Source organism: Nycticebus coucang, chromosome 15, assembly GCF_027406575.1.
Source record: "Nycticebus coucang isolate mNycCou1 chromosome 15, mNycCou1.pri, whole genome shotgun sequence".
NCBI classification, from domain to species: domain Eukaryota; kingdom Metazoa; phylum Chordata; class Mammalia; order Primates; family Lorisidae; genus Nycticebus; species Nycticebus coucang.
In genome coordinates, this window is record NC_069794.1 from 97,293,643 (window position 1) to 97,319,992 (window position 26,350).

At 52.0% G+C, this 26,350-nt stretch overlaps 1 protein-coding gene across 10 annotated transcripts in view; it reads right to left on the minus strand.

Moving 5' to 3' along the window:
* MPRIP (myosin phosphatase Rho interacting protein) overlaps positions 1-21,876 on the minus strand; it is a 150,843-nt gene extending 128,967 nt beyond the window's left edge. For 7 of the 10 annotated variants that reach the window (XR_008374563.1, XM_053563227.1, XM_053563221.1 and 4 more), the window contains exon 1: positions 21,571-21,874. Coding sequence is in view for 8 of the 10 variants with exons in the window: in XM_053563227.1 (XP_053419202.1) it covers positions 21,571-21,693 (123 nt within the window). In the remaining 2 variants the exon portion in view is untranslated. Of the gene's footprint in view, positions 1-21,570 lie in introns of all 10 variants that reach the window. The other 3 variants (XM_053563228.1, XM_053563229.1, XR_008374564.1) reach the window with 2 other exon arrangements.
* Between the last annotated feature and the right edge of the window lie 4,474 nt (positions 21,877-26,350).

The window sequence follows — 26,350 nt, forward strand, 5'->3', positions numbered from 1 at the left end:
GCTGACACTTCTCACAACGGCAGGGGAACTGCAACTATCTCAGCATAAAAAGTTTAATAAAAAACATACACAAGGAAATCCCAAATCTGTGACTACCCAAGAGTGCCCCTCCACCTGCCCCACACCATTGTGTGACACTGGATAGAGAACCCACCACAGCCCCAGAGTCCAGTGGCTATAGCCACAGTGGCCTCTGCAGCCACTGCTCAGGGTGTGCAACCAATGGCCCTGGTACCATCCCCAATGATGCCAGCCTGCCACAGCCCTGAGCTCACTGCATGTGCCTCTCCAGAGGCTTCCCCAGAGCCACACATAGCATGCACTCACGAAGACACAAACGCACCCCTCTCTCAGGCCTGCTCACTTGACCCCCGTGAACTTCTTCCACATCCTCCTGCCTCACCACGCGGCTTGGGCAGATCTGGGTTGCATCAGGATGGACCCAGCTACCTCAGCTCAGGCAAGTGGGTAGGCCAGTGCCAGGAGCAAACTTCTGGGGCTGCTTCACACAGCTGTCAAGCTTTTGCAGTGACACTTCCCAGACACACACAGGACTCTGGATGCAGCCACTCCATCACAACCAAACCACATGACACATAGCCTGTCTGTGGCTCTAAGAGCAGGAGGGCCCGGGGATGGGATTCCTGACAGGTGGTTAATCCAGGTTTCCTGTCTCCAGAGCACCAGGGTCTGGACAGAGGCAGTCAGACATGCTGGGTACTGCAGTGCCCAACACCACAGACATAGATGCAAGGGACCCCTCTCCCCTCCCGATGTGTCCCAGCACCCTGACAGCCCTCACCTCCAAACCTCACCTCCCCTGGACAGACACATCTTCTGGCTGGAATAGAGCATCCACTGCTCCACACTCACCCCTTCAAGGGCAGAAGCCACTCAGAGCTGTGTACACAGTGTGCCTGATGAGCTCGCCTCCCACTCCTCAGAAAGCACCTCCTCGCTGTCTCCACCTGCAGGGAGCACACGCCACGGCAGCTCTCTCAAGCTGGCTCTCAGCCCACTGCACTGCAACTCCCACTCACCTCTCCAGGTTCCACCTCTGGGCCCAAACCAACTAACTGCTCCTTCTCCGGCAACAGTACTTCCCCTCCCTGGCATGACAGTCCTGCCTCACCCCCAACTAAGCAAACAGGTGAATGAGTAACAGGTAACCTTGTTAGTTACCGGCACACAGCAAAAACATCACTGCTCCCCTGCAACCTGAGCACTGCTGCAAGATCCTCCCACCGAGACCTGGGCCAGCCTGGGTGGTGCCAGTGACCTCCACACACACAACTCCCAGGTCACCAGGTCCATGCTGGTCAGCCCTCAGCATCAACACACTCCAGCACTCCACAGCAAGCAGACTCAGTGGACCGGACACCCCACTGGCTGAGCTCCCACTCGCACACTCTCTTCCCTGCACCCCGCCATGTGTGCTGTGCTGGGAGACAGCCGTGACAGGGCCACGCATGTGAGCCCACGGCCAGAGACTGAGCCTACAGAAATAGTGGAGACAGGCAAAGAGTCCCACTCACGCTGGGGAAGATGGCTGTGTGAACACAGACACTAAAATGCCTGGAACACTGCACAGCCATTTCTGACCAAGAAGCATGAGGACTCCAGAGCCCCCAGGTGTCAGCACTCCTGCAGAGACGGTGACCAGCACCCCAGGGGATCCAGCAGAATCTCCCCAGCAGCACAGCCTAACAGCTCTGGGCATTCCGTGTAAAATCTCAGCCTGGGAAGGTGCAGGCCTCATTTGAGTCCTGGTTACACGACTTACTGTGTGGTCCAGGGCAAGACAGTTTCACCATCTACAACAATAGAAAAATATGCAATTGCCCTCTGTGCCATTTTTTAAAAATCACATCAGAGGCCAAGCACAGTAGCTCACACCTATAACTCTAGCACTCTGGGAGGCCGAGGTGGGTGGATTGCCTGAGCTCACGAGTTTGAGACCAGCCTGAGCCAGAGCAAGACCTGGTCTCTAAAAATAGCTGGGCATTGTTGCAGTCACACCTGTAGTCACAGCTACTCTGGAGGCTGAGGCAAGAGGAATGCTTGAGCCCAGGAGTTTGAGGTTGCCGTGAGCTATGATGCCATAGCTCACGGCATCATAGCCGTGGCACTCTACTGATCTATAGATGCCATGGCACTCTACCGAGAGTGACAAACTGAGACTCTGTCTCAAAAAACCGCATCAGACACAAGCACAGACTGGTCACTGTGCGGCCCAGGCCCCCCTCAAGGTCAGGAACACGTGTGCCAGACTTACAGGGTTCAGCAGGCTCTACGCAGAGGAAGCAGAGGGACCGTCCCTGTGAATGTTCTTCCAGAGGAGAAGTCTCACACAGTCCTGAAAAAGGGTCCATACTATGGGGCCAGAATCCCAACGGGGGGGGTGGGGGGGATTCCTGGGCAAAGACCTCCCTGAGCCTGAGCCAAGGTGGGAGTGGGGGCTGTACTCAGCCCTGGCTGGAGCATTCAGCCCTTTGCTAGAGTCACTGGGAATCAGGGTAGGCTGTGTGCACACTGTAGCTATCTTCTGAGGTTTGGAGGCTGGTTCTTTGCCCTGTCCCACCCCCCCACCCCACCCCCCAAAAGACCTATGGAAATGTTTCCACACTCCTTGCATTTCAATTTCAAAAAGAGAAGCAATGCCTATGCAGCCACTGCTGATCGTCTTTATAAGCTCATAAATCCAGGAGACTATGAGGCCACTGGCCTTTTCCGGGACACTGAGATGTAAGTCAGTGAGAGACATTAAGGGCCAAGCATGTCAGAGTCCAGTCTTGGGACTTATCCCTGCCAAGACCTCCTGTGGCCTGTGTCCAGACTGTGAAGTGCCCTGATAGTCCATGGAGGGGAGCGCCTCAGCAGGGCCATGTGATCCCAGCCTCACACGGTGGGGACAGCAGATGCCTCTGCTGTGCCTAGAACAAGCCCATCAGAGCCACAAGCAATGGCCAGCACTGCAGAACCTGCAGGCCACAGGCTGCTCCCACAATGCTGCACGGAGCATACAGTGCTGGAACCCCTAGGAGTCATCCGTGGGGCCATGAACCCACAGAACACCATCCTTATTTTCAGCCACTCAGTTCTGATCTCAAACTATATCCCTCAGTGCCGTCACCAGCTGCAGCACAGGCTCCCAGGCCTGTCATCTCTCTTTGAAAGGCAGCCATAGCCTCTGCAGCAGCCCAGTCCTCACAGTGAGATCAACTGCTACTCACCAGCTGGCTGGAAAGCACCAGTGTGGCAGAGAGAACAATGCACGTGCGGGCACAGGTTTGGTGAAAGTGCCCACAATCCCTCTCTCAAGCACATCTACACTACCCCACACTGGCACCAGAGCTGAGGTCTGGAACATAGTGGGAGGCCACTGCCCCATGCACTCTGAACTTACTTACTTTCAGTCTCCACAACACACCTGTGATGTGTGCACCCTCACTACTCTACAGGAGGAAACCCCTGTGATGTGTGCACCCTCACCACTCCACACGAGGAAATTGCAATGCACACAGATCAAGTGGCCTGTCCAACCACACAGCTAGGATTGGAGTGAAGGCTGCCTAGCTCCATGTCTGGCCCTCAGCCTGCGGACACTGCCTCTCCAGGCCACTCTCAAAGGTAAAGGGAGACTTAGGCAAGGGCATATTCCCAAGCAGGACCCTCCTGGGAGCTCTCAAACCTCACAAGGGCAGCACTTGGGTCTGCATCCATGCAGTAGCGGCCCCAGCCCCAGGGAGCTTCAGGCCAGGACTCAGGGTCCAGGTAGGGCCCAAAGCTCATCACCTATGAGCTGCCTATGGAAGGTGACACATGCAGCCACTACAGGGTGAGCCCCTCCCCTAGCCTGATCAGTTACTGAGGAGCTGAGGAAGCTGATAAGAGACTGTGGTCTCCTCTGGAAGGAGTCTTTCCTACCTATGTAAGCTGGGCCAACAAACCATCTTAATGGTGCCTCATCAATAGGGCACCCAAGTGATTCATCATCCAAACCAGAACTATACCAGAACCTTCAGCCCCAGAACTCAACAGCACAGGTGAGCCCACTGTCATTGCAGCCGAAGCCTGCTGCCACCCCGGCTGGGCCACTCCCCACTCCCCAGTGGCTCTGCTGCTCTATATGGAGGCAGCTCGGGGACACTCTGCCCAACTCCCCAGGCTTTGCTGCCCAAGGCCGGACTGCAAGGCCACTGATGCAAAGACCACAAAGCCACTGAGAATACCGACAGTGGCAAAAAGGCATGAAAGGTGGAGCAAAGGGAAAGGAGCTAGGTGCCAGCAGTGAAGGACAGACTTCAGAAATGGGAGTGAGGAATGCCGGTTGCAGAAAGCTGACATAAAGCCACAGCACGGGTGCAGGGGTCAAGGCTCAGGGATGGGCTGGCGTTCTCCAAGTGCCGATGTTTCTGGGGCTCTCTCGGAGGGTCTAAAACCAGACCACTTTTATAAAAACGCTAAGATATCATTTGCCTTCTTAGCCTCCCAAGAATGTGCAGGAAAGGTGTCCAGAGCTACAGACAGGGCCTGGAGCAAACTGATGGCAGAGGCTACAAGCCCCCACTGCCCATCATGGAGACAGACTAGACTTGCAAAGAGGTGAAATAATACAGCTCTTCTCAGCAAACTTTTGTTTCAGGAAGATTGTTTTTCAGAATACATGTTGCATATATGAACATGTAACAGGTTTCCTGTTATTCTTAAATAAATATTTCTGAATTTTTTAGTTTTAAATACCTATGGACATAACTCCATAAACAAAAGCTCTCTGAGGGGCTCTGTCATCAGGGGTATGCAGGGGTCCTGAGACCCAGCCGCCCACTGCCCTGCCCTCTGGCACCTCTGCTCAGGGAGCAGCCTGGCCTGACAGCACTTTCCTGGCTCCTGTCCCGCATCTGTACCCAAACACAAACCCCCATTAAGTCCATCTCCTGGTTTCTACCCAAATTCTTTGTTCCCAACAGCACTGCCTTAAAAGGCACCGTCTCACCCAGACTTGCTCACAGTGACTGCTCCGTAGGGTCCATTGGAAATGAGACAGACCCCAGACTAAGGCACAAAAGAAACCCTCCTCTCTGTAGCACAAGCCTCTGCCTTGGCAAGGCAGACAGAAGAGGGGCTGGGCTCGGTGCAGACAATGTTGCTCCCCAAGGCCTGCGCAGACCCCTCCCTGGTCCCTGCAAACACAGGCACCTCAACTGTGCCACGGGAAAACTGCCCCAAGCCTCCAGAGGGGAGACAGAAGAGCAGAGGACCCCACCAGACTGTGCTTTCAGGCCAATCCCGGTCACAGCCTGGGTACCACCCTAAGGGCACCATGCAGGCTCAGCTCTCTCACCTGGGCCTCAGCTCCTGACCCTATGAACTGCCCTAGGTCACCTCTGGTGGAATGGACGCCATCAGGGAGGGGCTCAGAGGACGCTCTGCTGAGACATCCGTGTTCTCTCTCTCTTGAGTCAGGCAGGAGGTGCCTGAGCACTCTGTCATCTGGATGCATACTAGATCTACACTGTGCCTACATGCTGCTTATATTCTTTTGTGCACATCCAATATTTAATTCTACCAAAATACATTAATGCAAACAAAGATCAAGACCCCCAGAGGTTGTGCGTCAGGGGCCACTGGGTGTGGGAGCGGGGGGGTAAGCTGGCACTCCTCTTCCTGGCCTTCTACAAGAGAACTTTCATGCACCGTACACAAGGTCTGACCATTAAGTTCGTGAACTCATCCTAGAAAACATGCTACCCAGGTCATTGCTGAGCACCACCAGGTCACCTTCGCAGCCCACCCCTGGGGAACTGCGCACTGACACCAGCACCGAGTCCACCCTTCAAAGCAACCTGGGAACTAGTTTTCTGGAATGACCATCATGGCTGTCATCATACAAGGTCTGACAATTAAGTTTGAGAATTCCCACTGTACACTTAATTAAGTTGGGAGCCCTTGGTATATCAGTGTCTCACAGCTGTGCTCGTGTCAACTGAGTGATGTCTGTCATTGCTGCATGTTCTGTGTATCACCATACGACGACAGCTCTGATGGCATTCCAGAAAAAATGGCTTTGAAGGTGAACCAGACACTGGCATCAGTGCACAGCTTCCCAAGGGGAGCACTAGATGACCTAGTGATGTTCAGCAATGAAGTATGCAGCACTTTTTCTAGGACAAGTTCACGAACTTAATAATCAGACTTCATGTGTCAGCTCCACATTTCCTTTCAAAGGGCCAGGTATTCTGATGCCAAAAAAATGAACAGTGGTAATACACCAACAAACACCGCGAGAAGGCCTTTTTCCTTCAGCTGACTCCATAGCCTCTTGGGCCCAAGGGCCCAATGCCAGCAGCTCCCACACACCTTGCTCTACAGAGCACATCCATGTTCCCCTGTCCTGTCTAGCTTTTGACTCCTGTGCACCCCAACCCTCCTCCCCACAATCTTTAAGGCTGAGCCTTTCTCCTTCTGGTAAAGCTTAGCTGATTTTCAGGTTAGACAAAAAATGGAGAAAGAAGCATGAAACTCCAAGTGGTGGGACTCCTTGTGTCCAGCAAGGCACTATGCACCCCGGCCTCTAAGCTGCACATGGGAAGGCAACCCTAGTTTTCCATTCTGGACTCCTCCAATAAGGAGCACAGGGACTGGGCAGGACTATGCAGCCCCCCAGCAGTCCACAGCACCAACACCGACGCCACATGCTGACTCCAAGGCGCTTACCAATAGGACAGCCTCAGCACCAGAAATGCTCTCCTGGACCTCTACCCAAAAGAACTGAAGATCGGTGTGCAAAAAACATTTGCAGTTGTACACAAACGCTCACAGCAGCACAACTTACAGTGGTCAACAGGTGGAAACCCAGATGCCCATCACATGTGGAATGGACAAACAAAAGGTGACCATCCACACAGGGGGGCACTGTCCAGCCACAACCCATACACAGGGGATCACCGTCCAGCCACAACCCATCCACTTAGAGGGGCACTGTCCAGCCACAACCCATTCACACAGGGGGGCACTGTCCAGCCACAACCCATACACAGGGGATCACCGTCCAGCCACAACCCATCCACTTAGAGGGGCACTGTCCAGCCACAACCCATTCACACAGGGGGGCACTGTCCAGCCACAACAGGGATGAAGTTCTGATGCCCAAACAAGGTGGGTGAGCCTCAAAAACACGACACTCAGGGCAAGAAGTTAGACGTAACATCACATAGTGTGCAATTCATTTTAATGAGATTTCTAGAAGAAGCACATCCGTAGAGATAGAAAGCAGAGTCAGATTTGCTGGGGGAAGGGAGCTGCTTAATAGTTATAGGGGTTCTTCGGGGGCAGTAGAAATGTTTTCAACTGAAGAGTAGTGATGGTTGCCCAATATAGCCAATGTACTAAATGCAATGGAACTACATTTTAAAATAGCTAATTTTATGTTATGTAAATTTTACCACCAAAAATACCAAAAAGCAAGAACCCCCACACAGAGCTCTCTCCATCCTGACACTGGGAGGGCAGGACACACAGCTGCCACCAGCTCTAAATTCTCCCTCCACTCCCACCCCTTCAGCCCACACACAGGCCCTGCACTCCCAGCCCCTTCCCAGAGCCCCTCCCCCTACTTCGGTCACTGGAAGTAGAAAAGTGACATTTTAAAAAGCCTCTTCCCTGCTTAGTCTTGACAATGAGCCCATGGCCACAGGATTTTTGGAACATGACGCCATTCGCAGCAAAGGGAAGAATGCTGGAGAATGTGTGGGGACAAATTTCCAGAGCAACAGCTTTACAGGGAAGAGTCACACCCTGTCCCTCGAAAAGCCACCTTTCTATTGGGGAACAGGTAGGACAGCAGAGTGTGGTGAGAAGGAGTGAGAGTGAAACAAGAAATCTAAACAAGGTCAGACAAATCCCACACTCCAGCTCCACCCTTCCCAGCACAGACCCTCTTCCAGGAGGTCAGCAACCCAAGATATGAGGGGCCGCTGGAGCCACACATGCCCAGAAGACCCAGCCAGGCCCCACTCGCTGGGTCCATGTGGGAAACAGTGGAAGGAGATCATGGGTCAGGTGCAGGTCTTCCTCCCTGGTCAAGTTACATGACCACCCCTCTCCACCCTTTCCTTATCTCTCCACCTCAGAACACAAACCAGTGAACAGTGGCCTGGCACAGAGTGGTTTCTGTTAGCCACCACCAGCAGAGTAAATAATCCCGGAGCAGGCCAACCATTTCAGTGACTTCAGTCTAAGAAAACCTCCCTCCACACCACAGAAGGCCCGGCCCCGACTGGCCAGGACCCTAGGAAGAAGACTCCTAAGCTCACAGAGTTTCCTGATAGGCAGGGAGATGTGTAATCCAGTGGCAGTGAGCAGGCCACCACAGTGACATCTGCCTGTTAGAAGAGCTTGTTCTCAGGCTCAAAAGAAGGGGCTGCTGATGCAGTGTCTCACTCCTGTAATCCTAGCACTGTGGGAGGCCGAGGTGGGTGGATTGCTTGAGCTCAGGCGTTCAAGACCAGCCTGAGCAGAAGAGAGACCCTGTCTCTACTAAAAACGGGAAAACTGAGGCAAGAAGATCACTTGAGCCCAAGTTGGAGGTTGGGCTCCATCAACTTTGAGCTATGATGCACTCTACCCAGGGTGACAGCTTGAGACTCAGCTTCAAAAAAGAAAGGGGATTGGGCTGCTATTTGTTTATACCCCCAAGCAGGGTTGAGGTGGAGGCTCCACACCCTGTAAGAACCAATGACTTGTAAAGGCAGGAAGTAAGCAGTGGACAGAGAGGCCAGGAGGACCTGCCTGCCAGCAGGGGACCAACTCAGTGCTGGAATCCAGAGGGCCGCAACACACCCTGGCCCAATTTCTCGCTCACCCGCCTGTCTGGGGCTAGACACAGCTCCCCAGCTCTGGGGTGCTATTCACGCTCCTTGGCCACTGCACCCAGGCCCTAGCTATGATGATTCTGCTTCCCAGACAACTGCACAGCAGCTGCACAGCTGCTCCAAGGGATACATGGTACACACGGCCTCTCTTAATGCCCTCCCACCTCCCAGTGTCACCCACACTTCTCTACAAAGTGATTTCTGAAATTGAGGGCTGCTTCTGCCCTTCATCGTCCAATTATCTGGGCTGGACAGGAGTGTGGGGACAGTTGAAGGGGAACTCTGAACCCTAAGCAGGTGGTGCCAGGCCCCTTGACTTCCTGTTCTCTAAAAATTCCTAAAACCAGCTTGATCCTCATACAAAGCTGTTTCCTTGTTATGCTGATGGGGGGAGCCATCTCCCAGTTGCTGCCTCTGTGTGCATGGGTTTTCTCTGGGTATCTGCTTTCCTCTCACACCCCAGCTGAGCATACTCAGAAGTGCGTGTCTGTGTGGGACAGCATCCTAGGACGGGATAGCATCCTAGCGAGAATTGCTTCACCCTGTGGACCCTGAGCTGCCAGGACAGGCTCTAGCACCCTAGACCCTTAACTGGAATAAGCAGGCGGGAAAGTGAATGAATGAATGAATATAAATTATTGTCAAATAAGAATTCATCAAGTCCATGATAATCATACAAACACAATAAACGACAAGGCGAAAAGTGCTCAGCAAGCCTGCCATATCTGTCCTGTCTGCATCTGAACCCGGTGGATGAAGGGGCTTCTTACAATTTTCACTTTGCAAACATTAATTCCTTGATTTAACCCACCCCTATGATAGCTACCATCACTCACTGATTCACCAAAACTTGGGTAAATGATGATCTTGTTTTCATTAATCTTTCTTGAATGTAGCTCACATGTGTTTCAACATTTTCTTTTCTTTTCTTTTTTTTTGAGACAGAGTCTCTGTCACCCTTGGTAGAGTGCCGTGGCGTCACAACTCACAGCAACCTCTAACTCTTGGGGTCAGGCAATTCTCTTGCCTCAGCCTCCCCAGTAGCTGGGACTATAGGTACCCGCCACTATGCCTCGCTATTTTTAGAGACAAGGTCTCGCTCTTGCTCAGGCTGGTCTTGAACCTGTGAGCTCAGGCAATCCACCCGCCTTGGCCTCCCAAGTGCTGGGATTATAGATAGGCATAAGCCACCATGCCCGTCTATGTTTCAATGTTTAAAAGTAGAACTGCTGGCCGGGTGTGGTGGCTCACGCCTATAATCCTAGCACTCTGTGAAGCCAAGGCAGGTGGACTGCTTGAGCTCACGAGTGCAAGACCAGCCTGAGCAAAATAGCGAGATGCCGTCTCTACCAAAAATAGAAAAACTGAGGCAAGAGGACACCTTGAGCCCAAGAGTTGGAGGTTGTTGTGAGCTATGACGCTACAGCACTCTACCAAGGTTGACAAAGTAAGACTCTGTCTCAAAAAAAAAAAAGTAGAACTGCTTTGGGTCATTATTTAGTAATGCGGTGGTGTTTCTGTGAGCAGAGCATGCCTGGGAACTTAGCACCTGTTTATCTGCCTATGGCAACATAGTTTGTTACACATAGCTTCACTTGAAATCACAGTTTCTAAGAACTTATCAACAGATACTGAGGAAGGATTTACCATACTCAAGTGTGCTGAAAACTGCACACAAGCTGACAATGGCCATTCCAGCAACTGACGTGAGGAAGGAGCAGAACAGCAGGGGAGAAAGAGCTGGCCTGTCTTCTGTCTTATGGGCATGGGGACAGAGGTATGAGGGCCAACTCTCCCACAAAATCGCAGCAGAAGGGCCTCTCTTGGGATCATTTTCTCATCAGTAACTTCTGTCTGAAACCCAAGATCTCCACGGTCCATTCAGCTTAATTTCCCAGTGTCTGTTCAGCTCCAGGATGGAGGGACATCAGTGCTCCCTGTATCGCACCTGCCCCACCTGGCCCACGATATCCAAGAGCAGACATCCCAGCATGCTCAGTGAAGAGCGTCCCACACCCACGCTCCATACAGCGTGGTTTACTGCTTACCAAATGAACCCCGCTTACTGAGTGCCCACTGCATACGCCAGCACTGCACACCCTGCAGCTGCTGAGGGCTTGGCAAGCACCCCTTATCCACATCAGCATACAAGGACGTGGATGTGATTATAACCCCCGTTTTCAATGAGAGGCACAGACAATTGAACTCTAAGTGACTTGCTCCATGTGGTGGAACATGGAGCCGGGATGCAAACCCAAGTCTGCACTCTCCAACATGCCAATTCCCCTGCATGGGCACTGTTAAGTGAAAAGTGGGACTGTGTCAGAGTTCTAGGTCAGAGTATATCCCCAAGCAACAGCCATGTGAGCACCCTAACACCGCTGGGCCTCGTGCGCCTGAGCCCCAACTGGCTTGTCCAGTACTGGCAGTGAGACCCTGGGTGTGGCAAGGGGACCCAGAAGTGGCCCCATTCTCTCTCCCAGCAGCTGCACGCCTTCCCTGGCCCCTGTAGCTATGGGCAGAACCACAGAAGGTAGGAAGCCCCACGTGGAAAGTGCACCAACAGATCCTTGCCATTCTGTTCAGACCCATGCCGCGGAGCCTACAGAGACCAAGGACATAGCAATTTCCTGACTCTGAATTCCTCTTTCAGGGGAAAAAAGGTGCTTCCTTTTCAGAGCTGTGTCAAAGGGGTGGTTGCTGCCAAGGCCAGCAGCCCATCTGGGGGACGAGAAGTACTCAAGGCTAAGGACATGGATGATGACCACCTAACATCCTGCACCATACAGACAGACACACACACACACTCGCCCCACCAACATCCCAGAACTAAGGAATCCAAGTCAGGGCAAGGCCCCGTTCCAGTATCAAAGGTTAACACTTACCGGCGTCAGGGAAGCCAGACAGGACTTTGGCAAAACCCACCTGGCCAACCTGGACCAAGGCAGGTTGCTGGACCTCTGTGGGTCTCAGGTGCTAAGTGAACGGGTGGCACACAGCCCTGCAAGCCCCTCCCCAGGGCTGGGGAGTAAGTCGACTAGGCAGTTGTGAGTCATTTTGCAGAGCACCAGCTGCCCTGTCACTCACCTGCCCAAGGAGAGGAAGGATATATCTGGAACCTTTGTGAGAGACTCAGGGAGCCAATCTCTGTATCACAACCCCATTCCTGAGAAGTTCGGTGGCCCTGGGCAGGCCACTGGACCTCTCAGAAACTAGTGTCCCTCCTCCACAGGGGGACTTGCTGCCACCACCCCTCCTGGCCTCTCTAGGCTGCCGAGGCCTGTGTGAGAGATAGAATACACCCTGATTTACTTTGGGGAGGCTCAGGAGGATTCTGCAGACCCAGCCGCTCAGACTCCCACTATGAGCCACCCCCAATGTGGGGCAGGCATCCACCAAGCTGAGCCCAGGGAAAAGAGGAGCCCAAAGGGTTACAGCCCAAAAACAGGCTGTGGTTTCTTATGAACTAGGATGACCCTGACTGAGAAAACCAATGAGTGATTTGGAAGATTCCAGCTCCAGCCTCCAGAGACAAAATGCCAGCAAATCTATCCCCTGGGCTCTCTCCCCCTCAAAGGAAGTACTAAGGCTACCGGCACAGTGGGGCAAGCATCTGGGACTCCACCCTAGGGTAGCTGCAAGACTGCCTCAGCTGCTAACACTGGAAGACACACAGAACCTGGGTCAGAGTTTTCAAACCTAACCCCGCCCACATGACTCTGGAGAGGACCCCAAGGTTCAACCCACATCACCCAGATCTGGGCTGCTTTTCCTGCACCACATATCACATTTCTGAATGAGATTCCCATGAGTAAAAGGCTCCTGGCTTTAATGGAAGCTTTTTTTTGAGAATCACTGACCTGGTCCAATGCGTCATTTAGAGAGGAAAGAGTGGTTTGGATAGAGTTCTCCAGGACGGCATCCACTGCCTCCCTCCGCTTGGGTGAGGCTTGCTCCTTGCTCAAGACTAAATGGCAGTTTGGGAACATTTTAAAGATAAACATCCCAAATCAAATGTCTTTATTTCAGCTAAACAGCATCAGGGTCCCGGTAACCACAACAGCCTTCGCAAAGGCTCCTCCCTACAGGAGAGGCCGCCAGCCTCCTGGAGTGTTGACCCCCCTCGGGGGGCTTGCCCCTTCTCCCAAGAGAAGGCAGACGCCGGCTCCTAGGAGGAGCCCAGAATGTGAAGAAAGCAAGTCCACACGTGTGCCAAGAGAGCACAGGCCTTGGACCGTAGCCCTCCATGGGCAAGAGAAACGGAACTCAGAGGAAAAGGGTGAGGGACAGGACAGGACAGAACCTAGGAAAAAGGGTAGGACACTACAGAAGAGCACAGACCACGTCCGTCACTGTGCCGGCCTCAGGCCTCCACTGACTCCCATAGGAGAGGCCCACAGCCCTAGTCAGCACCCTCCTCCCTTCCGCCCTCAAACTCTGCCCCTGGACAGAAGGTAGGGATCGGGACCCCCAAAATAGCTTCCAAACACACCAAAGAGTTGCCAAAGAAGACGCGATATTCGAAGGAAAAATCCCCAGAAGTTGGCAAAAAGACACCAAGGAGGGGTGGGGACACAAACAGGAGTAACAAGCTGGAACAGACCAGCACTCCAGAAGCCTGCCAGGGCACAGGCAGGCAGCACCCCAGGCCCGCCCCAGGGCTGCAGGCAGCAGTGGGGCTGCAGAGCATGGGAAACTAGGAAGGGGCCTGTCTGACTGAAATGTGCCCATAGAACAGATCTTCTTTACATGGTGAAATGACACTCTGGGATATTAAATAAGTATACAGTAAATAAAACATAAAATGTACAGTAGACCGCCTCCCTACACTGACTACCTCCTGAAGTTGACCCAATTTTCACGGAATGGATGAGCACCACACGTACAGGTCAGTACCGCAAGCCTAGTTCCTTATGGTGCCAGCTCTGTACGTGGGCCAGTTTGTTACAGTCCCTCGGGTGCTCACCTTACAGGGGTTCTACTGTAGTTAAAATTAATTTCACCTGTTTCCTTTTACTTCTTAATGTGGCCACTAGAAATTTTAAAATTAGGGCTGGGTATGGTGGCTCATGCATGTAATCCCAGCACTCTGAAAGACCAAAAGGCAGAAGGATCACTTGATGCCAGGAGTTCAAGACCAGCCTGAGCAACATGGTAAGACACTGGCTGCCTCAAAAAAAAAAAAAAAAAAATTTTTTTTAATTAGCTGGGCATAGTGGTATGCATCTGGAGTTCCATCTACCCAGGAACAAAGATAAGAGGATGGCTTAAGCCCAAGAGTTCAGGCTGCAGTTAGCTGTGATCACGCCACTGACTCCAGTCTGGGCAACAGAGCAAGACTCTGTTGCTTAAAACAAAGGAAAACAAAACATAAAAAATAAATACATGTACGGCATCCATCACAATTCTATATACTTTTACAGGACACGGCGAGTCTAACGCAAGGGCTGGCACATTCACCCCATATGCCAGATGTTTTAAGACTTGAAACTAAGAATGGCATTCACACTCACATTTTTAAACGGTGATATCCTACATCAACCCAATTTTGACTGCTAGCCTGCAAAATCTAAAATACTTACTATGTAATCCTTTAAAAAACTGTGCCGATTTCTGGTATAGACTCTAGAAGCAACCAGATACTCTCCAGGTGACGCAAGGAGCAGAAAGCAGGTCTGGGGTGGGCGGCGTGTGTGTGCCCAAGGGATAACTGCACAGATGGCCCCTGATTTACATCTTCTCCAAGGTAACAATGGGTTTGTGGGGATATTAAATGCATTTTCAACTTAAGCATTTCTGATTTACAATGGATTTATCCAAATGTAGCCCCATCATAACTCAAGGAGTAGCTATCTGTATATTCATTTTTTCTTTTTGATTGGGGTCAAATTCACAGACATACAATTGCTATGTTAAAGTCCACGATTCAGCAGCATTTAGTGCACCTCCTGGTGCTATGCACCAGCACTTATATCTGCTCCAGAACAGTGCCACCTCCACACGCAGTCAGCCCCACGCCCTCCCGTGACAGCCAACCTGCCTTGGGTCTCCACAGACTCACCTATTCTGAACATTTCATAGAAATGGAATACACAATGTGATGTCTGTGTGTGACTCTGCGTCAGGTTTCCCAGGTTCGCTGGGTGCAGCATGTCTCAGCCATTACACAAATACACCCATCCTGTGTCCATTCAGAGGCAGTGGACACCTGGATTGTTGCCACCTTTCGGCTACTGTGAACAGAACTTTATGAACATTTGCACACAACTGTTTGAATACACCTGATTTCAATTCTTCTGGGCATATTCCTAGGACTGGAACTGCTGACTCATATGGTAGTTCTACGCTTCACTTTTTTTTTTTTTCGAGACAGAGTCTCACTATGTCGCTCTCAGAAGACTGCCATGGTGTCACAGCTCGCAGCAATCTCCAGCTCTTGGGCTTAAGTGATTCTCTTGCCTCAGTCTCCTGGGACTACAGGCGCCCGCCACAATGCTCGGCTATTTTTTGTTGCAGTTGTCATTGTTGTTCAGTGGGCTCAGGCTGGGTTCAAACCATCCAGGCTTGGTGAATGTGGCTGGCACTGTCACCACGGCACTACAGGCACCGAGCTTATGCTTAACTTTTTGAGGAACCGCTAAACTATTTCCACAGCAGCTACACCATTTCATTCCCACAAGCAATGCACCAGGGTTCCAATTTCTACTGGTCAAAGTTACCATATTCCATTTCATTTTTTTTTTTTTAATTTTAGCCATCCCACTGTATATGAAGTGATACTGCACCGTGGTTTTTTGATTTGGATTCCCTGATGACCAATGATGTCAAGCATCTTTTCAGGTGTTTTTTGGCCATTTTCAATGGGATTTTGTACGTCTGAGATTTTTGACACACTCCCTGCCAAACAATACACCAACCCAAGATTTACAAATCTAAAAAGGCTGGGCATAAATCTTCCCGTTCCTTCTGAGATAATCGTTAAGTCAAATAAGGAGGTTCTGTTCCCTGGAACTTACATGAATGTCACACGAACAACGGGACAGGAACAAAGGGAAACCTGATGCAAAGCTTCACCCAGAAGCACCCTCACCCCGCCACACATCTGGGATTCCTATCCTGAGGCCCCTGCAGTCTGAGCAGTGGGGTATGGCACAGCCAGGGCAGAATCAAACCAGCAGGACTGAGAGCCCCTGGGAGAGACCAAGACCAACTGCACTTCCAGAGGGAGGAAAATGACCCAGCCAATGTCACACAACCAAAATGAGGACAGAGGACGGGATGTGGAAGCCGAGCACCCTGGGCTGCAGACCTGCTCCTCCAGGCCCCAACCCCTCTGACTCACCTCCTGGCCTCGGCACCAGTGCCCTGCTGCCTGCCCACCACCTAGGGCTGCCATGGCCTGCTCTTCTTCTGTCACTCCTACAGCCTCCTGAGCCATCACACCCTCTCCCATGACTTCAGCGACCACCCAGCCTTCAGAAGACTTACCCCAACTCCATCTCTCATCCAAGGTCTAACCACCTCCTACTACTGCCCAAGTGGGCAACTCCACCTCCACCAAGTCAAACTTCACCCATGTTATTTTGGCTCCTCTCCTCCTCCAGGTCTACTCCAAATCTGTTATTCACTATCTCTGTTCAAGGTACTTCCCATCTACCCTGATTCCTTCAACCCCTATCGCTCATCAACCAACAACATCCTGTCCCTAGTATCTGATGACTCCTGCCATTACCACCGGGTTTACGCACCTCCGAAAGGCCTTCTTAGACATGAGGTTAAAATGACAAACTGTAAGGGAAAAGAGGAATGCAACTTCATTCATATAAGAAAGAAAAACAACATAGAATTAAAAAGCCAAGTGGGAAAAAAATACCTGCAACAAATGACAGACGTCAGATTAATATCTAGAGCAGAGCTGGCAAACTATGGCTCCAAGTCCAAACCACGCCACCTGCCTGTTTTCATATGGGAACACAGCCATGTCCATTAGTTTATGTAGCACCCACAGCTGCTTTGGGTCTAGCACCCTGGCAAAGCTGCAAGCTATTACCAACACCAGAAGGCCTGCAAAGGCTCAAATATTTACTATCTGACCTTTTACAAAAAAAGTTTGTAGACACCTAACCAAAAGCATATATAGAAAGCTCCTTACAAATCAGTGGGAGGAAAAATTAGCCCAATAGAAAAATGAGCAAACAATATGAACAGGCAATCCACAAAGAAACAAAATTACTTGATAAATAACTATAATAGTAGGCCTACCCTCACTGGCAATTATTAAAGAGAAATTATTAAAGAGTTAAATCATTTGATAATATCCCATCCTGGAAATGCTATGACACAGCCTTTTTTAGAAGGCAATTTGGTGATATCTGTGAAAAAAAAAAAATTCAATGCACTTAATGTCAACCCAACCATTCTATTTTTAGGTATCTGCCCCCAGAGAAATACTTGTAATCGTGCAGGCACGCACACATTCAAAAGCATTTATAAAGCTGTTTGCTGAAGCAGTCACTGTTCATAACAATGAGGTCCATAAGTAACCTCCATGTTCATCCATAAGGGAATGAGCAAAATTACAATACATCCCTAATAGTCCACCAATATGCAGAACAACTTGAGTATACCTACACGTAACACCACGAAAACAGCTCCAAGACATGCTGCTGGGCAGAAAAAATACACTACGGAGCAAATACATGCACACAGTTCAGGTTAAGGGAGGTTGAACTGTGTATTTGAGTTCATAAGTCTGAGAGAAATGCACAGAAGGACTAAAGAACCAGTGTCGTTGTGTGAACATGGCCTGGCACTGGAGGGAGAAGCGACAAGAAAGTAAGGAAGGACGGTCCCATATTCATACTCCAGACACTGAACTCCCGTGGTGAGGAAGAAGCAAGGAACTCCTCTGCTCTAAGCCAGCATTCTCAAGGAACCTTCTCAGCATGACCACCCTTGACGTCACTGTCCTCACGGTGTCCTCACAATGGTGGCTTAAGAATCCTGGCTCTGGCTCAGAGCCCGTAGCTCAGTGGGTAGGGCACCGGCCATATACACCAAGGCTGGCAGGTTCAAGCCCAGCCAGGGCCTGCTAAACAATGACAATTGCAACCAAAAAATAGCCGGGCATTGTGGCAGGCGCCTGTAGTCCCAGCTACTCATGAGGGCGAAGAAAGAGAAATGCTTAAGCCCAAGAGTTTGAGGTTACTGTGAGCTGTGATGCCACAGCACTCTACCCAGGGCGACAAAGTGAGATTCTGTCTCAAAAGAATCCTGGCTCTATCCTTGACCTGGACAAGTCGCTTCCCTTCTCTGGGTCTCAGTCTTCTCACCAGTAAAGGAAGTGGTTACATTAGCAGATCTCCAGGGTCCTTCCAGGTCTGATGCCACAATACAGTCCCTGGAAGAGGTTTATACCTCTCGAGGGGAAAAACAAACAAAATCCACAGCTGAGGAAATAAAGCTCAACTCTGATGGCTCAGAGAAATGTTTGCTCCTGGGAAGACGACATCCCAAGAGCAAAAGCTGGTTGAGGCTGCTCACCACCTCCTTGGGTGTGGTGTCCTGGCCTATTAAAGAGGGGATGGTCTAGGTGACTGCTGATATGTCTCCCAGCTTTGACAGTCTAAAATAAGCTCAGGGCAAGGAGGGGCGGCAGGAAGCAGGGCTGACATTTTCTAATGGAGCCGTGAGGATGAGAGCAAGAGGCTGGGGGAGGGCCGGATGCAGCAGAGAAGGCTGTTGGCAACAGCCCTGAGTCTCCCTTCTCTCTTTTCTTTTTTTTTTTTTTTTGTAGAGACAGAGTTTCACTTTATGGCCCTGGGTAGAGTGCCGTGGCATCACACAGCTCACAGCAACCTCCAACTCCTGGGCTTAAGCGATTCTCTTGCCTCAGCCTCCCGAGTAGCTGGGACTACAGGCGCCCGCCACAACGCCCGGCTATTTTCCCGTTGCAGTTCGGCCGGGGCCGGGCCTGAACCCGCCACCCTCGGTATATGAGGCCGGCGCCCCTCCGACTGAGCTACAGGTGCCGCCCCCCTTCTCTCTTTTCAAGAGCAGTTTCATCCTGAAAGATCCCAGGAGGTAGAAGGCTGGGTTAATCTCTCATAGCACAAATAACCCTACTCTTTATTTCAGAAACTACCTCTCCATTTGTGCACTGGAGGTCTCAGGCCTGTTTCAAAACACAATTCAACTTTGAATATGGTGAAAGAATACAATATTTTAAGTTGTCTGCCCTCTTGAATCCAATTAATAATCAACACATCTTTTAAAAAAAAATCTTAACAGATTCCACCCAAACAAGCAAATTTCATTCCAGGTTATCTAAGCTTAAGAATCAGAAAACACTCTCTATGAGGTGTAAATTGATCAATTTTGGCAGTTGCGTAGAATACCCAGGAGATGTAAAAACCTCTCTCCTATGTGAGCAGTTTTCTGGGTTTTGCTTGTAAAATTGTGAGAGAAAAAAGTTCTATAAAATATCATTTATTTCTTTTCACAATAGCCAAGTCAAAGAGGTAATCTAGGGATCACTCATTTCAACTTACAGATAAGGAAATTAAATATACAGCCATACCACCCTGAACACGCCCAGATCTCATCTGATCTAGGAAACTAAGCAGGGTCGGGCTCCATTAGTACTTGGAAGGGAGGGAATTAAAATATACAGAGGAGGGCAGCGCCTGTGGCTCAGTGGACAGGGCACTGGCCCCATACAGGAGGAAGGTGGGTTCAAACCCAGCCCCAGCCAAACTGCAACAAAAAAATAGCCAAGTGGGGCGGCGCCTGTGGCTCAGTCGGTAAGGCGCCGGCCCCATACACCAAGGGTGGCGGGTTCAAACCCGGCCCCAGCCAAACTGCAACCAAAAAATAGCCGGGCGTTGTGGCGGGCGCCTGTAGTCCCAGCTACTCGGGAGGCTGAGGCAAGAGAATCGCTTAAGCCCAGGAGTTGGAGGTTGCTGTGAGCTGTGTGAGGCCATGGCACTCTACCGAGGGCCATAAAGTGAGACCCTGTCTCTACAAAAAAAAAAAAAAAAAAAATAGCCAAGTATTGCGACGGGCGCCTGTAGTCCCAGCTACTCCGGAGGCCAGAGAATCGCCTAAGCGCAGGAGTTGGAGGTTGCTATGAGCTGTGTGAAGCCACGGTACTCTACCAAGGGCGATAAAGTGAGACTGTCTCTACAATAAAATAAAATACAGAGGTAAAGGGACTTACTCAAGGTCACACAGCTGAAAGAGAGGGCCAACACCAGAAGCAAAGTCTCCTGACTCCTCCTCACCACATAAATTGTTTCCCCAAAAAGAAAGCATGCAGACAGGAAGAGGGAGTCAAGTTTTCCCTGAACCCCCTATACTACAGAACACCTTCTGAGGAAACTGAGTTCTGCCCTTCTCAAGCTAACAACTCTAAGGCCCTTGGTATCCTAATCTATGACTTTGCAGCCTTGAGGATTTGGTCAGCTTTCTGGTTTTAGATGAAGTCTTTTCCTGGTGGTTGGAAACCTGGCCTCAGAAAAAGGCACTAAGTCCCACCCATAACCCCTGCCTGAATACCCCCCTCCCGTCTGCCATGTAAACAAGCAAACCCTGCATGCACCTAAGTGGCATTAAAAACAACCAGGCCAGTTCACTTCAAAGAAATGTTTTTCTGTCTAAGGGGTTCTTCTGCAAAAAGAGTGACTACAACTAGGTCACACTGCACTGGAATGTGAAAGCTCCCTTGGCCTCATCCAGGAATTAAAAGAAGGAAGCTCTGAGGAAGATGGAAATGGGGCTGAAGGGGACCAAAGAAGGCTGGCACACAGGCACAAGGAGGTGCAAACAAGGCCCAGAATCTGGAATACTAAGAGCTCAGAGAGTGGCCAGTGCAGGGGCTCCCAAGGACCAGTGAGGACCTCAGCCAGATATCTTGGGGACCTTTTACCAGTACAAATTCCCCATCTCCTAAATCACTTCAGGGTAAGTCTCCAGGATTCTAGTTTTAACGACCATGAACTGATGTGGGTTTGGGAGCTACTAAACTAGTCCAAAGCCTGTTTGACAGATAAGACAAGGAGAAGGCCAGCCTGTGTCCTCACTCCACCAGACAGCAGAAAACTGGGAGGTTACAGTGGGGAGAGCAGCCCCAGCTCTTCCCTCAACCAAAGCCTTCCAGCTTAAGTACAAGAACAAGATCCTCCCCCACACCCTGGAGACCCTTCACCTCTTCCAGTCTTTGACAGTGAACGCGACTTAGAAACAGGGCAGGCTGCGGCCATCAGACAGAAGCCTGTATTCCACACAGGCAATCTTTTCTGGGCCACACTGGACAGGCAAGTCCAAGTCCTATCCCTAGACAGACTCTGAGGGGGGTCCTGCCAAACAGCATGCAATCCCCAAGTGCTTTGTTCCTACTAAGAGAAACCAGGCCTTTTTGAGTCACCCAAAAGGCATGAATCATACGGCATGGCTATGGGAATGGGAAAGGATGTTATTTTTCAACATGCTTGAGGATTTTCCCTTTGTCCTGGCTCTATCGTTCACTTCCTGCCCCCCATTCCGGCCCCCTCCCCCAAGACTCGCGCATGTTTCTCGGCTCTTTTCCATTTTCCCCGCAGCCTCCCGCGGCGCCCCCGCCCCGGCCCGCCCCGGGCCTGGGCCGTGTCCGCCTCGCCTCCCCCCGGCCGGCCCGCCACGGCGCCGCCAACCCGCTCACCTGCGTCAGGTCCTCGTCGTTGAGCAGATGCGACTCGCGGGGCTTGAAGCAGTTCTGACACTTGCTCTTGTTGAAGATGTTGGCCTGGAATTTCCTGCATGGATTCTCCTTGGCCGCCGACATGGTCCGCGCGGCAGCGGCAGCGCAGGCCCGGCCGGCGCGGCGCTTCCGGCGGGCTCGGGCTCAGCGCGGCCGTCGCCGCATCCCCCGCCGACCCCGCCGCAGGCCCGGCCCGGCCTCCTCCGGCCGGTGGCTCCCTGCACGCGCCGAGGCTGCCGCCCGCCCGGGCCTCACAGCGCGCGCGACGCCCCGCGCCCGCCCGCGCCGCCGCCGCCGCCGCCGCCGCCCGGCTGCCGCGGGCCCATGGACGCGGCCTCGGGCCCGCTGCCTCCTGCTGCGGCCCGCCTCCGAGGCACCGGTCACCGCCGACCCGGCTAGTCCAAGCCGCCGCCGATTCCCTCAGCGCCCGCTGCCTCTGCAAATGGGAGCCGAGCACCCCGCACACTGCGGGCGGGGCGAACGGGCTCCGGGAGGCGCTGGGGCGCACGGGGCGGGGCCACGCCTGGCGTGATCGGCGGCCCCTCCGGCCAATGGCGACAGCGCGCTCAGGCTAACAAAGAAACGCCTGGGCCAATAGCAGTGGAAGGTGGGACCGAGGCCAGTGAGTCCAAGGTAACTTGTGCAGGCAGAAGAAGGTGGGGGCGCCGGGATGGGATGTTCAGGTTTGGTGGACTGGCGCCCAGGCCGGCGGGGCCTGACAGCTGCGGGGCCGGGGCGGGGGCTGCAGGGAGGGCGGGCCGACCTCGGCTGGCTCTCCCCAGGCCCTTCGCTGCCAAACTCGCCCTCCCGCGCCGGTGCTGCACACCCCGATGGAGCCATCTCCCCCAAACGCCTACTGTGTGCCAGGCCCAGTCGTAGTCATAGCTGGCAGTCTCCGTGAGGGTGAGATACGGTCCCAAGTGCTCCAAACGCATAGCTCATGGAAGTTTCACAATCTCTCCAGTACCGTCCCCGTTTTACATTAGAGAAGACTGAGGCGCGGAGAAGTTAGGTAATGGGAGGTAGGGTTTCAAGGGATAACTAAGAGATGTCAGCAGCCTTAAAGGGCTGTCCGTACTGTTATGGGAGATTAGTGAAGGCTGACGCTCTGCCAGGCACTGAAGGAGGCATTCCCTCCCCCATTATGCACTTGACGACATGAAGGCTCAGGCACCTGGAGTCGTCTGTGCAGGGCTCCCCTGCTAGGAGTGGGCTGAGCTGTCACTCCAGTTCTCCGTGGCCAGTCTCCTGGCCAAAAAACAACCTGAAAAAAGGCTGTCAAAGGCTTAGGCAGACCAAAGGGAAGGGGGGAGGATGCCTTCTATAGGAGAATGAGGACAGCTTTAGGAGGAGGGGAAAGCTGGGGGTGCCGTAGGGAAGCAGCAGGAAGTGGGATTCCAAGCCCAGGCGTGTAAATGTCATCTGGCTGGCAGTCGGAGTCATGGTGAGTTTTTAAACACGGGTGAGCTAACTCTGCCTTCACAGGGGAGGTGACATTGAAGCATGTGGTAGCAGCAGCGACAGCAGCTGTTGCTCAGGGAATGAAGAGGTTTTAGGAGGAGTACCAAATGATCCCAGAGCTGTGTACTTTTCCACTAATCATCCGGTGACTATCCGGGGAGGTGGATTTCAATTTAGTGTGAGAAAATGCTTTCCTCCAGAGGGAACTGTAGGAAGGCAGATCAAAGTCCTCTGGCAGCCTAAAGGGGAGAGCTCAGCTCCACCCCTCAAATGCCCTGAGGCCTTGGGCATGTCCCCAAACCTGCCTGGTGCCTCAGTGACCTCATCTACCAAATTGACATGAATGGATGATTGTTGTGAGCATTAAATTAAATAATACTTGCAAAATATTTAGCATAATGTGGCAATGTGTTAATTAGTGAATCTAGCAAAGGTGTTTATTGTACTATTCTTCCAGCTTTTCTGTTGCTTTAAATTTTTGCAAAATAAAAGGTGGGGTTTGGGGGGAGCTGTCAATTCTTGCCTGAACAGAATACTCAGAAACTGATACCTATGGTGGCCTCTGGGGAGGGAGCTGGGTGGTTGAGAGGTGACCTACTTTTAATTTTCATTGTAAGCCCTTTTGTTCCTTTTGGATTTAGTATTGTGTGCATGTACAACTTGTTTTAAAAAAAATTTTTTTTGAAGTTCTACCCATGCCTCATGGCCACCTCCCTTAAGAAAATGTTTGGCCTGTTCTGCTCAAGTCCGCAGATACATCCAGCACCTGCCCTGCCCTGGAGGGGGCCAGGTCCACACTAGGAGGAGAAAGCCATTCAGAGGCTGCCTGCCCAGCCAGAGCTCACACTCAGAAAGTGGAGACAGATAGAAACAGGAGACAAATCACTGAGTTCAATCCAGGGTGAGGTGGGGGCCCAGAGGAGCAGCACCCAGCCCCGTGGGCAACTTCAAAGAAGGTACCTGAAAAAAGCAGTGGCTAGGTGGGTCTGTAGCTAAAACCCAACCATAGAAGGTGGAGGGCAGGGCATTCGAGACTGGAGCAGAGAGCAGAATCTCAAGCCTGAAAACTGAAGGGTGTGTCAGTAAACAGAACACTTCACTATTACTGAGTAGTGTGGAGAGGCAGGAGCAACAGGCCATGAGAGGGGCTGGAACGATGAATACAGGGTGTGAGCTCAACCTCTTCAGGGAGACAGGTGTGGTTGCTGTTAATATTATTTCATCTCCATTTTACAGAAGACATATGCAAGGCTCAGGACATACCAGGCACTTGCCTATGGTCACAGTTATAGACTTTGTAAGTGAGGATTCAAGCTCACCCACGCTGGGGCCAGAGCTTCCTGGGAAACAGGGACTCATCAATTTTGAGGTTTTTAGATCAAGCACCCATATAGAGGATGTTGATCTGATGAATGGTTGAGAAGCAGAAGACTAGAAAGGTGACCGATCAGAAAACAACTCAGGAAGCCTGGTGAGGAGAGAAGGTAGCCACCTCAGTTAGGGCAGGGTGGTGGGGGAGGGGGAGGATGGGGAAAATGAGTTTGGAAAATGTTTAGGAAGTAGAATAGGTGGATTTAAACATCTATTGTGCTTCTCTCCAAAACCCTGAAGGCAGACCTAGATCTGCGCTGCTCCTCTACCTCCCTGCCTGATGCAATCCTGACAAAGAGTAGGTGCTCAGGGCGGCGCCTATGGCTCAGTTGGTAAGGCACCGGCCCCATATACCGAGGGTGGCGGGTTCAAACCCGGCCCCGGCCGGGCGTTGTGGCGGGCACCTGTAGTCCCAGCTACTCGGGAGGCTGAGGCAAGAGAATCTCTTAAGCCCAGGAGTTGGAGGTTGCTGTGAGCTGTGTGATGCCACGGCACTCTACCGAGGGCCATAAAGTGAGACTCTGTCTCTACAAAAAAATAAAAAAGAGTAGGTGCTCAAAACACACCTAACCAGTGATGGGGGAAAAGAGACCCCTACACACTGCATTGTGGTGCTCCCTGAGACCCCTCCACTCTGTGCCATAGTGCTCCCTGAGACCCTTCCACGCTGTGCCACAGTGCTCCCTGAGACCCCTCCACACTGCACTGCGGTTCTCCCTGAGATCCCTCCACGCTGCACTGTGGTTCTCCCTGAGACCCCTCCACTCTCCACTGTGGTGCTCCCTGAGACCCCTCCATGCTGCCCGGCGGCAATCCCTGAGACCCCTCCACGCTGCACTGCAGTTCTTCCTGAGACCCCTCCACGCTGCCTGGCTGTGCTCCCTGAGACCCCTCCACGCTGCCTGGCTGTGCTCCCTGAGACCCCTCCACTCTGCCCTGCGGTGCTCCCTGAGACCCCTCCACTCTGCCCTGCGGTGCTCCCTGAGACCCCTCCACTCTACCCTGCGGTTCTCCCTGAAACCCCTCCACGCTACCCTGTGGTGCTCCCTCACCAGATTATAGAATCCAACACTGCCCTGCTGCCCGTCACCAGATTATAGAATCCACACAGACAGCCTGTGTCTTCCCTCTCCGGCTTCCCTTTCCAGGCACCCAGAACATCACTTTGCATGAAGTTCAATCCTCCATGTAAACATCTATTGGAGTGTACGCTAAGATTTCACTGTTACTGTGTATATCTCAATATAATGTACATTTCAAATAAGTAAATAAAAAACAAGAAAAGGGCTCTCAGATGGGCCCCAGATTCAGGTAAGTCTTGCGCTGGGGCCCTGACTGTGCCCTCTAGCCGTCCCTGTAGCCTGTGAAGGAGTAGACCTCCCTCGTGCCCAGTGGCAGCTGCCAGCTGTTTTGTTCACTCACTATGGGTCAGTCTTGTGCACCCTGGAACTTCATGTAGGTGGAGTGGGTGCTCTCAGGCCTGTGAAGCCCACCAGTGGCCACAGGCACCTCACCTGTCAGTCCTGCACAGCCCCTGGTGCGACCACCAGTCTCTGTCCATGGACGTCTTTTGGTGACATAGGCACTTAATTTCCAGTGGGAGTGACCAAGAGGGGCATTGCTGAGTTTTTGGTAAGTGAATGTTTAACTTGATCGGAAACTGCCAACCAGTTCCCCACACCTGAGGTCTGGGCTGTCCTGTCACCCTTCCTCTGTTAATGATTGATGCGACTTATCTGGGGGTTGATGCTGCAGATCACCAGGGCCCAACCATGGAATCTTCTATCCCTGGAGGACAAGACTCTGGTTTCTAAATAAGTGTGCTACGTAAGCTTTGAAAACAATGGATGGAGGGCGGCACCTGTGGCTCAAAGGGGTGGGGCACCGGCCCCAAATGCCCGAGATGGTG